Source organism: Plectropomus leopardus, chromosome 14 (genome assembly GCF_008729295.1).
Source record: "Plectropomus leopardus isolate mb chromosome 14, YSFRI_Pleo_2.0, whole genome shotgun sequence".
Lineage (NCBI taxonomy): Eukaryota > Metazoa > Chordata > Actinopteri > Perciformes > Serranidae > Plectropomus > Plectropomus leopardus.
In genome coordinates, this window is record NC_056476.1 from 13955514 (window position 1) to 13972021 (window position 16508).

General features: G+C 38.4%; 2 protein-coding genes across 3 annotated transcripts in view; one reads left to right on the forward strand and one right to left on the reverse strand.

Moving 5' to 3' along the window:
* The window catches only part of fancm (FA complementation group M), a 66808-nt gene that overhangs the window by 7821 nt on the left and 42479 nt on the right, over nt 1–16508 (forward strand). The window lies entirely within an intron of this gene.
* soul3 (heme-binding protein soul3) lies at nt 580–15324 on the reverse strand. The gene is made up of 5 exons (XM_042500726.1): nt 14732–15324; nt 6167–6261; nt 3485–3626; nt 3146–3329; nt 580–2585 (listed from the first exon to the last, which is right to left on the reverse strand). The coding sequence occupies exons 1-5, from the start codon at nt 14973–14975 to the stop codon at nt 2414–2416; spliced, it is 837 nt and encodes a 278-aa protein (XP_042356660.1). The 5' UTR covers nt 14976–15324; the 3' UTR covers nt 580–2413.

The following is a 16508-nucleotide window of genomic DNA, read 5'->3' on the forward strand; positions in this document are numbered from 1 at the left end:
GACTATGCTAAGGTTATATTTTTATTTACTGTTATCTCTGCTAGAAGAGAGGTATTACTACAGTTATGGTGCTGTAAGGCAATTTAGGCCCTGTCTACACATATATGGATAATTTTTTTTAAATGATAGTTTCTTCTACAATTGGGCCTCTCGATCCCACGCAAACAGAGTGTAATGTCACTACACAAAAATGTGGTTGTTGTATGTCTGTGTAGAAATGTAAAACAAAACATTTAGGAAATGTTGATGTAATCTTAATTTGCCTCGATCAACATTGGGTTTCTTGTGCTGTGTTGAGATGCCTTTCACAAGCTATCTAACACTTGAAACCTAAGCAAATTAGTCGTGATTTCTTTCGAAACATTAGGGAAAAGGCAATGAGCAACTTGAATAAAAATGTCCTGCAAATTAGGAAAAGGTGACCAAAAAATGACATGAAGATTTATGAAAAAAACATTCAGGGAAAAATGTCCCAAAAAGTATATGTATAATTATTACAACCACATATTTAAAATTATGTCACAGAAAAAAAAGTATGCATTTCCCCCCCTATTTTTTTTTATTTGGAGTCATTTTGCTCATTTTCAGGAAATTTTCTTTTACTTTTGTTCCTATTTTCTTCCTGATTTTGGGGGCATGTTTTGTTAAATTGCTCACTGCTTTCTACAAATGTTTTAGAAAAGATTTAAGCCAATTTGCTCATGTTTTTAAGTGTTGATGCATATACACCAGAAACAGTGACAACAGTGGCACACTACTGGATTGTTCATATTTTGTTAGCACTGCCTGATCGTGATTATTTCACGATTAAACTTAGTACTGCTGCACCACTTCACAGACGAAAGGAGTCGTCTGCCGCACCCAATATTTCTGCTTAGCCTCAGCAGTTCAGAGTCTGCCAGAAAACGGTTTTGGATAAGCCCTGGTCTAACCAGCAGATAGTGAGAGACTTTCCAGTGTGGGATTATTGTCACTTAGAAATGGAAGGAAAACCTTTACATGTCCAGAGCATCGCTTACATTTTTTGAGTGAGCCCTTCATCCTTAAATTGAACAGGAAACAACCACGATGGGATGCTGGCACATGTCTGGAGTTGTTTTGCGTTTTAGTGTGGACAGAGACATTTTGTAAATGAAGGTCATGTGGACCAAATTATTTCAATATGGAGGGAAAAAATAACAATTCTCAAAAATATATGCATCCGCATAGGCAGGGCCTAATGGCCAAAAAGAGATTTTGTACAACATGGTGCAAGTCTGTGTAGGTTTAATCACAATACGTTTTTGACCATGTAATAACGTGTACTATAATGTGAAGAGAGGTGTGTAAGTTGGAACAACAAATCACTAGCTGACCGTGCTAGATGTAAGTTGGATGAGAGTCACCTGCTGTACTGTGATCTCAAATAAACCTCGTTCAAGTTTTCCCTGCCTCACGCGAGAACACTGTCTTCACATAAAAAGGCTGAACTGAAGCAAAACCTGGCAGACTTGCCTCTAGAACGTAAGCACTTTAAAACGACCACTACATGTTGAGCTTATTTATGGTTGATGCCACCAGTCCTGGACTGGATGTTGGACTGTTTTGCATGCTGTAGATCCCATCCCCAACCTACCACGCCAACCTCTGAACATACCCTCAGATTGGGTTAGGTTAGCGGCCCAGCAGCTGTAATAACTGGCTTGTTGACTGTTGGTTACTGTTGCACTTACTGAAACAATATAACTGTTATACTGTGTGACTGGCTGTGCATTGCTACCTGCAGTGAATCATGTAGTCCAGAGATTAAGAAACAGCAGATCAACAGTGTTGAAATCACCTCAGCAAGCTGGAGAATTACAGAGAAACTATTTTTTTTCTGGTGTTTAGTGCATTGACCTTCACCCCACATGACAAGACACTGTAGTTGTGCAACAGACAGAAAGGGAGCATGATAAGGCTGCAAGTGCACTGGCAACCTGCTTCTGCTGTGGAAAGACAGGCTGTTGCATGTTTCTGACAATAATCAATGGTCACCACAGAGCGCTAAGAGTTAAAACTATCAACATTTTTTAGCTAGAGGGCACTGAGCTGAGGAAAGTGTTTTTTTCAGTCCCCTCAATGTAAGAGCAGGAGTTAGATGCTTTAGCCTCTGGGTTGTGTCTATGAGAGTATGGCAGTAGTTTGGTTCAGTTCTTGTGGGCGAAATGAGGATCTATCTAAATAAACATCAACATGAATTCACTGAGGGTAGAGTGAGTTTTTGTCAGGCTCCAACTGATCTGGAGTCTGCTGGGCTGGTGGTCATTTCAGGTAGAGGTGGTGACTAAAGATCGGGTTGCACTTGAAGCTGTCGCTGAGCTGTGGCAGTGTAAAGGGAGTCTTTATGAGGCTCAAGGGTCACAGATAAGATGATGCTTAATCCCCTCGTCCCTCAGCGTCGCTCTAGGAACCAGATCTCGTTCTGACGGTTGCTGTGAGCAGGGTTGGTGTAGCCGGCCACGATGAATGAGTCGTTGACGCACACACCTGGGGAGTCTAGCTGCTCAGCCATGACGTTGATCTGGTTAACAATGGTTACTTCATTAGTGGGACCAGTAAAGGGCCTAAAAGAAGAAATGGTGCATTAGCGAATGCTTTGATTATAAATAATTTTTCATTTTGAAACAGTGGCCTTATGTAACGTTGTTGCTCCAGGCAGAATTGTGGAGGCGCTGGACATAATAGGACACATTGATAAATCGTAGCATCAACCAATAGTCTGCATCCACACTACTTGCTACTAAACTGCACAGATGGAAACACTTCTTCTTCTATACTTAATGTATAGAATGAATTTGATTTTCTTCATGAAACTGGGAAAAGATTTTAGAATTTGTCAATTATATTTCTAGCAGATTGGACCCTTTACACAGCTGGTGCAGTGATTTTGCAAGTTAAAAAGTTAGATCCTGATTCAATTCTTGGTAAAAGCACATCTTATCAGATGACATTTAGCATCCATGAAAACAGTTAAGTTAAGTTAAGACTCTCTGAACAAAATGATTGCAGTTATATTGAAAAAATATTGTCCATGTAACCACATCTACCAGCTGTCAGTGCAAAGAAGAACATGGAGATATTTAGGAATAGTATGAGTGTAACATTTCTTTCATTCTCTGCTGACCTTGTGTATACAGTAGCGGCGGGCCAGATCTCTATGACGATGTCGTTGTCATGTGGTTGTGGGGGCTGAGCCTGATGTTCGGCGGGAAGAAAATACGCCACAGTGACGTCATGGGAGATCACAGAATGGTTCTCATTTGTGCGAATTACTGTGACAATGGGCAGCGTCATGCCAAGGTAGTCACCTGAAGGAAATAGGAATTGTCATTATTACCTGTCAGGCTGTCTTAAAAAATTACAGGCTTGGAGATTTTAATCATCAAACAGAAATGAAAACTGGGAATTGAAAAAGCCAAAACCTGACTGCATGTGTTAAATGGTCCCTTGCGTGTGGACTTACACAAGGAGTTCTGCTGGCAGATGTATCTCATTATCTTCATGAAACCATAGCAGATGCTCTGTTCATAAGTTTCCTCGTGCATTGTTATACACGCCCAGTGACCCTTTTCGTAGTGACGTTTCTCGTACAGCAGCTCCCCACACTGTAAAAAGTACAGATGACGAAAGACAAGACAAGAGAAGAGTTAGAACTGTAGCTACTCACAGGTATTATAAAGCAAGTTTTTTTATGAAACTGTGCTCTGTAACATCTGCTGTCATAACCAGAGCAAGGCATTTAGAAGCAGAAGGCAGAAAATGCTTTGACAAAAGAAACGCTAAGATCTGTCTAAGAAATGTGTGAAAAATACATCCATGTGAGAGTTCTTTTCCCCACACATTTTAAGCAGTATTTCAACAAGAAAAAATGTTACACGGGAAGTTGGTGTTTGTAATTATCTCTGAGGCATCTCTGTGGTTTTTATTCTGTTGATTTAGACATACCAGTGAGTTTTAGAAACTAAGTAAATATTTTTCTCTTCTCATTTACCGACTGCTTTATGTTAAAATGATGTGGGGTGCTTCCAATTCACACCTTGGAACTTTTCTAAATATTTACACTAGTGCTGTCAGAATAACGCATACATTTTTGCAATAAAATCTAAATATTTAACACGTAAAAAAAGTTGACACAATTAATGCAGCTGCATTTTGTTTACTTCCTGATTTGGCAAACTTACATGACAACATGTGCCATTATCCTGACAAACAGATAAGCAATTCTTAACCTTTTTTGTGTCAAGGATCCTTAAATTGATACATTCATGCAACATGCACACGTTACAGCTATCAACTTCTGAGATAACTGTGGTGGAAGTGAAATATATGTACAGAATAGTTACTTTTATAACTCTTACTCACACTGGGTTCACTTTTATTGTGAATTAAACAGTGAAAATCAACTGTTCCCCATTTTTGTCAACTGACGACTCTTAGGGGTCCCTGGACCACAGGTTAAGAACCACTGAAAATGACCCACTAACATGTGTGCATGTGCAGTGTGTTTCAGAGGCGAAAAAAATCTTAAACATGTCCATACTTTTAACATTTATACAGGAAGTAGTCCATTTCAATAGATGTATTGTTACTAGTAGCTCATCCTGAGCGTGTAAGACCGACTGTCAGAACACCGCCAATCCAAACCATTCAGGCATAAGACAGACAAAGACAATGGTAGAGTTTTAGGCAGAAGATTTCTTTCTTTTTCCAAAGCCGGACTTAAGAACCACAGCAGTAATTTGACTTTGACATATCACCTCAAAGCAAAGCACCCAAAGCAAACTACAGAGCTTCGCCAATCTACAATACAGCAGTGTGGTGTAGGGGCCATCAATTTATCGGACTGACCGATTATTGGAGCCGATATTTGGCACTTTGCCAATTATCTGTATCAGTGTTTTATTTGAATGATCCTTAGTAACATTACTTAATTAAAAAATGCAAAGAAAGTGTCAGCATTGGAGAACTTTAAAACCTCAGGGAGCTATTTTCATTTATTCTTTTTTAATTACATTTTCACTTGACTTCAAAAAAAAAAAAAAGTTCACAAGAACTTGCTTCATATGATGATGATTTTGATTTAACATTTGCTAAAGGCATTTAAACAAAGTTTTGTGTTGGGGTTTGTTATACTCCAAATTCTAAATATTGACGGAAAGATTTTCATTTTTATTGTAAATGCACATCAGTTCCAAATACCGGTTATTGGTCTCATTAACTATTAATGATCTATATTGGTATCAGCCCTAAAAAGGCAATATTGGTCCACCCCTAGTGTGGTGTTTGTGGGCAAAATTCGAAACCTGTAAGTGAGTGGGTAACTCCCCTTTCACAGGGGACCATTGGACTTCTGTGAGTAATAACAACATCTTGGGCGTCAGAGCACACTTCACTGATAAAGAGTGGAATCTGCACTAACTGAGATAAACAAAAGAGCGACACTATGCTGAGACATGTGCTGATCACGTTCTTTGTTGGTTTTATTGGAAATCTGTAGTTCACAGGAGAGAATGTGAGTTCAAAGTTAAAAATATGGTATTGACAAGAAGCATTTGATTTTAAATTAACTTTCTTTGCGCTGATTTGAAGATTAATTCTGTGATTTTGCATTTAGATATTATATTACAAGCTTCAGTCTTAAGAACAAAGTGACTGAAGAAAGCACGTTTTGAAATAAATTAGTTTAACTGAAATTGATCGACCGCCCCTTTTTCAGACACCGTGTATGCACCGTCACCACTGCAGCTCAGGTGTGTAACCATCTGTTTGAAGCCTTCTTGCTGTCAACGTGCAGTCCTTTTACAGGGCACTGAAAACCTGCTCTAAGAATAGGGTGCCATGATTGTCCTTTGTCTAACCGGAGTCTCCAGCCAAGTTTTAATGAACTAATTAACTCAAGTTAAACCAATTAGCCCCCTTTATTTATAAGTCCCCTAAGGAGTTTAAATGGCTTATTGTATTGGGTGACACGATCATCTTGTTGAAAATAAATAGCTGGCCCATACTCGCAAAGAGGAGCTCACCAATTTGATATGCTTTCTGTTTTTATATGTAAAAATGTATAGAAAGATTCTACTTATATACTTGTCTATACTTATAGAAAGTATACACAATATCTTTGTTGTAATCAAAGTGAGATCGATACCTTCTCTTTGCGTGAGAGGAGAGTGAAAGGGATGTGTTCTCTGGTACTGCGTCCCTGGTTGTTGCTGGTCAGCTGATGAATGGGTTCTGCCATATCTGTTAACAGATAAACAATATTAAGTCGGTTAAAAAGCTGATACAAAAAGTGTTGTTTAAATGGGTAAAACCATTTCATAAGAGCAAGAGCAATTTTACTAACAGCGTGGTTACGGTACATATGCTTCCATACTGGGGCTGCATGTTATATGCGATAACATTTTTAGTATCACAATAATTATATTTCTTTGCGATAAACATATTGAAAAGCACTCAGTTCTGTCTTTCTGCTGCTTTTAGTACAACATATTTCTTGTTGAATTAAAAAATAAAAGGAAATTTTAGGAGAAATTGAACACAACAGACACTAATAAAAACGTTAAAATATAGTTTTATACCAATATTCTCTTTCAGGAAACTCAGAAAATATCTAAGTGCACTATCCCAGGATCTTGCCCTGTGGTTATCTTGCAAGCTGACATAAGCAAAAACTATTTTTAAAAAATCATTATTATTTTGCAGCCCTATTCCATATTACTTTTTACCCCACTTACATTATATCAACACTTGCAGTCTCCTGTCTCTAATCTGTCCTTGTTTATCCATCCTCACTTCCAGTAATCTACTGGCAGGCGATGTTGGTAGTTTGTTTGAGAAAAGGCTGCCAGATGGGCAGAACGCTGTGCCAGGATGTCGCAGAGAGTAATGTTTATTGGAGCTGATGGAGAGAACACTGACTAAAGCTGCCCAAGGCCAGATATAGACTAGCATTAACAGAGAGGGACTACAGCAGTAGCCAGTGCTTTTGAAATACTGGAGCATATTTCACCTGTTACCAAAACTTCAATGGAGTTTTAACAGCAGTTTATGTATGTCATCTCCTGGCATGTATGTGATGCAGAAGAGAGCTGTTCTTGCCGTCAGTTAGACAGAAAGAGAGATAGAAAGTAAGAGAAAGAAACACTCAAGCATATTCCAAATGTCTTGGAAAATTTGGCATTTTTCTTATGGAAAGTTGAAAAGGAAAGGGGCATACATTTTGTACAATCTGCCATGGCGATTTTTCAGTTGATTTTTCAGGGGGTTGCACGGTGTGATGAAATAAATTAATGAATACTGATGAATATAATGCCATAGAATCGAGCAAGTTCACACTGGAGTGGTCAATTATTCTGTATTCGTTCTGAGAATAGAAAGAAAATTATAATATTTAAAATAAAAAAATGGAGTGTACACAGTATTTTGTTATTTTCATTTTTTTTAAAGTCACCAGCATTTGGGAAACAAAGTCTCTGACACTCAAATTGCACAACTTTTAGGCATTTGAAGGAATCCAAAACTTCTTTTAGGTTATTCTATTGTGTGTATGCAAAAGATATAATTTAGCCAAACATGTTTATACTAAATCTAGTGTGGAAGATACTGCGTAATATATCCAGTCGATCACAAAAGCAACTCATTCACCAAGTTGTCACTAAGTTGCACTGCTGAACTGTCAAACGCAGGTCAGTTAAGGTGACCCCGATTCAATCACATTTTGGCAGTCAATATCATGGAGGGCAACTGGGTCAGAGGGATCTGTGGTATTTAGGCGATTGATCATGACATCCGACAAAGCTCTGTGTGAGAGTGTGGAGCATCAGTATGATACTTAAACAGCAGCATCTCATGAAATCAAGATTACACTGTAAATCAGCCATCAGGAGGAGTGCCTCAGTATAAATACTGACCGTCAGTGTTTGACAGTGAAATATTACCTGCCAGTTTATGTGTGAGTCTCAATAATGGTGACAAGGACAGGGAGAAAACACATAATCACAGCTTAGACCGCCGCATGGTTATCCACAGACACACACATACAGACACACACACTGGCATGTAACGCACGCACGCACGGCCAAGCTAACAAACTCATTTGTTTCTATGGCAGCATCTCTACAGCTGCTCGGTGTTGACGCAGAACAGTCAACACACACTTGTTTTTGTACCTGAGCTTTCTAATCGACACAGGGCTGGTAGTCATGCCCCGCTTACAGTCTGGCTCCTGTTCCACTAACCTGCGGTCTGCAGTGTCCATTTTTCATCTTTTTCTTTTTCTAAAAAACTGACACATAATTGTGAGATATTATGTTAACAACTACACTTCAGATAAGGTTCATACATTCCCTTTAAGACCATCATACTATATAGTGCCACTTTCCGAACACTGTTCAGTTAATATTCTTCTTTAAATCTAATGTATAATACAAAATGTATTTTTACATAGCACTTATGTCAGAAACATACACAGAAGGTATTCACATTTTCTCAGCTGTAATAGACATGGATTTAGTGTAAAATTTGAGCAGAATACACTGTTGTAATATTTCTTGAAAGACTGATGGAAAAAGCTTTTTTGTGAAAATACTAAACATACTGCAGCAGAGCAGTGACAAACCAAAGCTATTCAAGGGATCTTGACTCCATGGGAGCGATGTGGCATGACACATGCACATAGCAACTGGAGCTGCGATGTTGAAGAGTTGCAGCAGACAGCGCTCTGCGGGTGCACACGTTTGCATACCTTAAGTGTTTGATTATGGTCTTTTCCTGCAGACTTTTTTGTTCTATGATGGTGCGCCAGCTATTGAGCCTTTGAGAAACTGCCAGATTTTACTGCGCATGTGCTGTACCCCAATAATGTGACGTAATTTGAAACCGTGACTTCTCCTCTGAAATTTCCCCCTCTTTCCACCTTCCCCGTGACCCCATGGGAGCTATACGGCATGACACATGGTGTTGGAACGGTTACAGCATATGCCGCTAGAAATACATGGATGGTATCCACTCAGATACGTTTTGAGTATGCTGACAAAAGTTTTTGGTTACCCTCAAGTTGATGATGGCCAATACACAATAGGGTGTTTTCATATAGAAATAATTTGTTTTTGGTTGTTTTATTAAGGAAATTTTCAATAATTGCAGAATTGGAAATCTCACCTATATCTTTTAAGATATGTATTAATCCAAGCATTGTCCAAAATTACTTTTGGACTCAACAGCCAAGGGGACTGATAGAGGTAGATTTCAGAGTTTATGAGGTGCACTTGAATGCAATATGAAGTCTTTATCTGTTAGTGTCAAATTAATGTCCGACACAGACAGACAGCAGAGGGCAGAAGCAGCGCAACCAAAAATGACACCAAAACACAGTAGAGACTCTTAGCTTAGTTTTTGCTACTACGTAATTATTTTGGTACAAACATTTAAATAGCAGTGTGATATACAGCCCTCTGAGATTTACTCGCCCAAAACAGAAAATCTACCTGTATTTGGTGCTTAGCAGGTGTTCATTTTGGACCATGGACCCAAGGCCAATTGCGGACACCTCAATAAACCGGATCAATCATCCCAATATTGTATAATAGTGCACCAGCTATTTAGCTTTTTGGCAACAAAATGCCGTGACTTCTCCTCTTTTTGACTTCTTGCAACAAACCAGAAAGTAGGGTTAGCCGCCCCTTATAGTGAGTGGGGAGAGTGCACTCTATTTGTGGCTTTCTAATTTGTAATGTTACATAACACAACACAGTGTATTGTACAGTAGGTTTGTAGAAGCAGGGACTTGTGTAAATGTTTCAAATGTATCCAGAATGAGGTCTGTTGTGGTTTTAACAATAGTGTATGTGGGGTGTGTGCATCTTTTGCATGTCATCATAGACTTTTATCAGCCACTGCAGCTAACGTTTAACATGTTGACTGGCCTGTATTATTACCATGTGCTTACAGTGGCAGCGTACACTGATGGGAAGAGTCACAGAAACATGCTGATACTTGTTTTCATTAATCTGTTGCAAATACGCTTACGAAACGGAAAAAATGTCAGCATTGTCACAACAGATTAGCATGATAAAAAGATCAGCATGCAGTTAAGTGGGGTTTGTGTTATTTGGCAGATCACTGCTGTTTAATTTGTTTTTAGTTTCATGGGTGTGCAAAAACACTTATTATTGTCAATCCTTATGAAGGGAGGCAAGGTCAATTTTGTTATTAACTTTTCATTTGCAGTTGACTAAGGGGGGGTTAAAAACAGTGCAGTGACTATTTGAGAGCACCTTTGGCCTGAATCTATGGAGCAATATATTCTGTCGTGTTTACAAGCTGGAAGCCTTTCGTGCGTCCACAGTTGATGATTCCTGCTTCTGTGACCTCCTTTCACTTTGAAATAAGCCATTGTGAATAACCATTGCAAATAATATCATCTTTGTTTGCAGCTAAGAGCTTGACTGAGAAGGCATGAAAAAGTCTGTACAGTCTGTAAAGGGCTAAAATGCCCTAGATTTGTGTTCACAGCCGTCCACACACTTTTTTTTTTTAAACCATGATTACCATTTAAATAATATAGGTGTGGCATTTTTGACTGTAAAAACAACTTATTGGTAGCTGCAGTGGAATTAAAGTTGTATATGTAGCATGTTAGTCAATCAAATAACAAAGCAGAGTTCCCACGTCACCCCTCTCCACTCAACTCCATCCCAATTAGGGTAAAGGAGTTTACTGCGGCCTTGGCCTGTGTCCTTAGCTACAGTGTTGTAGCCCAGGACTTAACAGCCACAACCTCAGTACCAGTACAGGCAAGGTAGCTAATCCTCCCTGAGTCAGAAAGCCCCAGCAAGTGATTTCGTACTAAGTCCTCAATTAGTGCTGTAGTCTGAGGGCAGAGGGTGGAGAATGTGCCAGTCTGTGTTACTGGCTTCTATGTAGCACCCAGTTAGATGACAAATAGCCTGATAGAGTGGTTCCCAACTTCAGGTCAGGGCCACCATAAAGGGATAGGAGACAATCAAAATAATTATTTTACACAAAACTACTTAATTTTTTTTTTTCTTTTTTTAAAAAAAAATTCTCAGCCTTTCAACTATCAATGATAGCAATTGGCAACTATTGTAACAGTCCGAGGAGGTGGGGCACTTTGGTTGAACTGCTCATGACATATAGGCATGTTAAACCGGTGATGAGCGGTCACACATACACAGTGCTACTTTAAGTCAGACACCTAAAAGGTTAGAAACCCATGACCTAGACTAACAACTGTTTTCCATACACAATTTCACCTGTAAAGAAGGCTTTGATGTTCACTTTAATGTTTTGTGCTTTACAGGGCAAATTAAGATAACTGATGTGTTTTCTAAAAATAGCCTTTTATTGCTGCGAAAGGGGATTTTAACTGTTGAAGTTTTTTATAACCTCAATGGGTCCCTTGTACTGGTTTGTGTTGAGTTCTAGAGTTGAAAACAGCTGCTGTTGTTGTCTCTAGCTGAGCACGATATCTGACCAAAAATCAGAATCAAAATACAGAAATTTCATATTTCAGGAAATACGCAAGAGCTTATTTTACTTTGACAAACAGGCACTTGGAACAAAATGCCAGACAAATGTATGTTATTCTATTATTATTTTTTAAAATTAGGTTTATAACTTGCTAGACAATGCAAATTCTAGTATTACAATACAATTAACTACTACTATTACTGATTTAGTATTAAGATGTACTACTACAGTACAGCTAATGTATCATTATAATGCCTAGGAATGGTTATTTTTGCATTTCAAAACACTTTCCCTTATAGCTGAAATATGATTTGTGTCCAAGCCCTCTCTGTAGCACCACAGCGCTTCGTTTATTTTGGCATGTTGAGAGGGATTTTACCTTTATCAAAAAACTGCTCCTGCAATTTGAATGTTAAACTTGGCCATATTGTGATTTCTGCGATATTTTGATGAATTGTACGGCCGTATTTGCTAAGCTTGAGAATCACCAGAGAACCCACAATATGATATTATCACAATGCAATATTATTGCAAATTTTAAATGTTTTCTGATATGCCGGGTCACTTTTTATTTCAGCAAAATGTATCTAGTGGACTGAAAAAGTAATTGATTTTATTATTGTAGAAGACTACCTAAAGTTTTTCTATTTGCAATAAAAGTAATTAATATGATCAAAAAATACAACAACTTTACACCCATGTATTGATGCAATAGTGCGCCACAAAATATTGTGATACTATGCTGTATTTCTCTTCACACTTCTACCGCTTATATGGTAAATCAGACTCCTGTTGCTATGCCGAAAAAAATGTGTCAATATCAGTGACTGAAATCAACTGTTTTCTCCCTTTTGTTTATGTGATTTCCCAACAAACACTGACAATAAAGCAGTTGTAACCGTCAAATAAATTCCTTCAAAAGCCGTGTTACCACTTCTAACCAAAAACAGCGACTGTAACTAGCAAACTAAACAGTAAAGACCAATTTAGACCATGCGTGTGAGTGCTTTTTGTGCTGCGACAGGAGTGCCTGAGGGACAGCTCAACTGCATGCTCCAGTCAGACACTAGTTTGGTCTGTCAGCGGCCATCTTTTCAGTCTAAGGGTTGCAAAGCAGTTCAACCTTGAGCATCACATTCCAGACAGCTTGCAAATAGATCGTCGGTATATGGACCCACACACCACAACATGAGTGGATACACTCAGCAAAGGAATAACCTCGACCTTTAGTGTTTTTTTTCTTCTCATTTCACACACTATACTAGTCAGTTTTAGGAAGGTTGTAATCTTCATCGCGGCAACCTTTGACCTAAAGTTACAACTTCCGTCACTTAAAAACAACCAAAACAGTCAAGCCCCATTCTGCTTGTGAATTTGCAGTCATAGGCTGAGTAGCACAAGTAAAAAAACATTAGGATTCCTCCAGTGATTGTAAATAGAGTCTGACGCTGTGAAAGCGTGATAAGAATTTAAATCTTTTATCAGCTTTACCTTAGAAATGCCAGTCAATGGTGTTATTGTATGGTAAGCTCAAAACGCGGCAGCATGGAAGCGCAATACAGTTGAGTATAAATGTGATTTAATTGCTGTTTTTACCCCATTTAGTAACTATTGTGTCTTGTGATAGTGAATAATAATCTGAATTAGCTTTACAGGCATAGTACATGTACACAAACAAGGAATTTGACTCCGGTTTTCTGTTGATGTACACATAAGCTAAACAAATATTTACCTTCTGAAAATATCTAAATACTATGTGCAGAATGCATATATATATAAATATATATTTAAGTATCTTGCTTTACAAAAAAACAACAGCACTATGTAAATCAAATCAGTTTCTTAACATATGACTAAAAGTGCAGGCTGCCAGTGTTTATCGCAGCCTATTTTATTTGTTACATTATCCTTTGCAATTTCCAGCAACACAGAGCAGCCGTTCATTGGATGCAGCCTTCAGCAGTGTGTTTACCATAATAATGGGATTTTTTTCCTGCTTATTTCATTTTGCGTTGAAATAATCAAATCATTCAATAAACCTGAAAGCCAGTGCTAAATTACAGAGACTTAGTATTCCAGGAAATATGTGATAACTATGTAACTGTTAAACCATTCACTCTATTAGAGGTCCTTGACAAAAAAGAGGTTTTTTTTTCTTTGACCATCAGGAACTTTGAACAAAATTCCAGGCAAATGTATATTATTTTATTGTGCCATTAATTTTCTATTGAACTTATAACATGCTAGACAACAAATTCATGTATTATTATACAATTTGCCCACCATTACTGCTTTAGTATCAGGCCATATTACTACAGTACCACTATGATATATTTATGTCTGTGAGATTGTACTGTTCTAATAGAATGTTTAACCTCACAGGAGGAAAACAGATGTTTTCTATTTTATGACAGATAAGACATTAGGCGATGATTTTTGTTGACCTGAACTGAGGAATCGCTGTGCCTTACTGATACTATTTTCCTCACTTAAGAAATACTTACATGTAAATTCAAAGCTTATTACTAACACCTCTTTGCACTTGCGATCTCCCTCTTTCCTAATTGTTTCCACTAACGGGATCTCCAAATTTCAATGCAATTCACAATAGACCCCTGGGATTTTTTTTTGTGGAATTATGCTATAGATAAAACACAGTAGCAGTCTGCAATATGTTTTCTGATTTCAGAGAGTTCTAGCCACTAAAATAATGGTGGTATTTAACTATTTCTCATCTTTCTGGGACCTAATAGCAGTCAAGAGGTTTCATGTTTACACTTGGGGAAACACAACTTGTTATTGTTGCATAACAGTTAGGCTATTTAAATTGCAACCTGTGGCAATGCAATAACTTTAATTTATTTGACTGTGTGTGAAACTTAGGCATTTGATTTAATCGATTAACTAACTTTTTAATAATTAGGCTACACACTTCACTAAAACATGTTGTCTGAAGAAGGAATGGACTGTCCTGGGTGGAACTGGTTTATCTATCTGCCTCACGGGAAACTAGGTCAATGCGCATAGTGGTATGACTTGAGGAAGTTGAGCCAACTTAAGTTAAACAAGTTTTTTGTTGTGTGTACACTTCACAAAAGTTTTATAAAAAAAAACAAACAAAGACGAAAACAAATGGGAATTAACGTGCGTTTAGTCTAGCTATTTTAAAAAAGGGTTGCATCTCTTTTTTCCCCCTCTCGCCTTGTTTATTATTTTTTACCTTGAGAAACTTCCACTTGGTGTCCCCTCGCAACGTCCTGCCAGTACTGCAGCAGGCGGTCTGACTGCTCGTCTTCCTCCATGGTTTCTGCCTCTTCTTCGAGGCTGCCGTTGCCGGAGTCTGACAGCTGGTCTTCCGAGAAAGACTCCAGGTCCTCCAGCGTGATCATCCCGGGCTGGTCGGGCCCGCTGCGGTCACCGCCGCCGCCGCCGCCGCCGCTCATTTGGCAGCCACCTCGGTCCATCTCTGCCTCGATTAGTACCTAGCGAGGAAAAAATACCTCAAAAATGGACTAAAAAACAAAAAAGAGCTGAACTCACGTATAAATCGCGGCTGATTTTACGCTTCGTTAAGTCTTTTTTTGTCTTTCTTCGGACCTCGTTGCTCGTCCAGATGAAGACAGACGTTACTTTCTAGTCAACAAACCAGCCGCTACAAAGCTTTCCTCGACACGGTTCGCCATATTCACAACCGCGGTCTTATTTCTGACTTTAACGAGGCATTTCTCTTCGCCGGGCGCACTTTGTATTCACTAAAAAACCGAGAAAGAAGTCGCCTCCCTCGCTGGCACGGAGCGGAGTGACGCTTCTCTCGCCGTAGCCGGAGGTGAACGCGCTGTTTACAGGAGACGAGGGCGGACCACGTGACGCTGCGGGCTCCGGCAGACCCCTCCTCCCGCTGCTGCCGAGAGGATAAATACCCGAGACCCCCACCCGGGTGTAGACATTTCAACATTAATCCCGAAGGGGGACCGCGATGGAAAGACTGACTAAAGCATAGGTTTCGAGCAGCTTCTTGACAGTGTTTTACAATAACACGCGTCTCTTCATCACTACCGTAAGACTTAAATTAATAGCCAGGGCTTTTATTTACTTAAATCACTGCTCAGTATTTAGGACAAAGATGGAAAATACAAAAAAAGAAAAAAAAATGGATTTAACCCTTTGAAAATAGCTTTACCTTTTGTTTTTTAAAACACAGGAAGAAGGTAATGAGCAACAAAAGAAGAAATGGCCCAAACACTATAAATTTTACCTTAAAAAGTTGCCAAAAAGCCGTTAATAAAGGAAAAGTAAAACAAAACAAAACAAAAATGACCTGAAAAATAATTCTTAAGTTTTGATCCTACTTGGATCTTTGTCAGATCAAATGATTGAAGAGATGAAACCACACCTATATTTTTACATAAAGCACACCAAAAGGTTGACGAGCTCTATGGTTGTAGGTGTGGTTAACTATCTGAACCACCTAGGGTCATTGTGATGTATTCACCTTATGGAAATGACTTTGAATTACTCCTGTATTTTAAAGGCGCTTTATAAATGAGGTTGCCTTGCTTTGCGGTCTAGTGTTGTTTAGTAGCATATATCAACAGTTTCAGGTTGGACTTTTCATGTATCAAGCCATGGCTGATGAAAAAACAGATTTTTTTTTTTAATTTTGTGAAATTTGTATTATTTATTTTCTGTTTTTAAATGTATTTAATTATTTATGTAATTATTATTATTATTTATATTTAAATATTTTGCATTACATTAGACAATAAAATAATCTATACCTACACAAGTTATAACAATAATTAACTTCTACTTGTCTACTTAAATTGTAATTATGTGTGCACTGCCTTCAGTCAGAGTGACAGCTTTAGCTCATTTATATGTAACACCTTGTAGCAGTGACACCTGCTTGCACATACACATGAGATTATTTGTAAATGTTGTAAGAAACAAAATACAGATCCATGGCAACATACTTTAAAACTGTAGTGGACACAAAC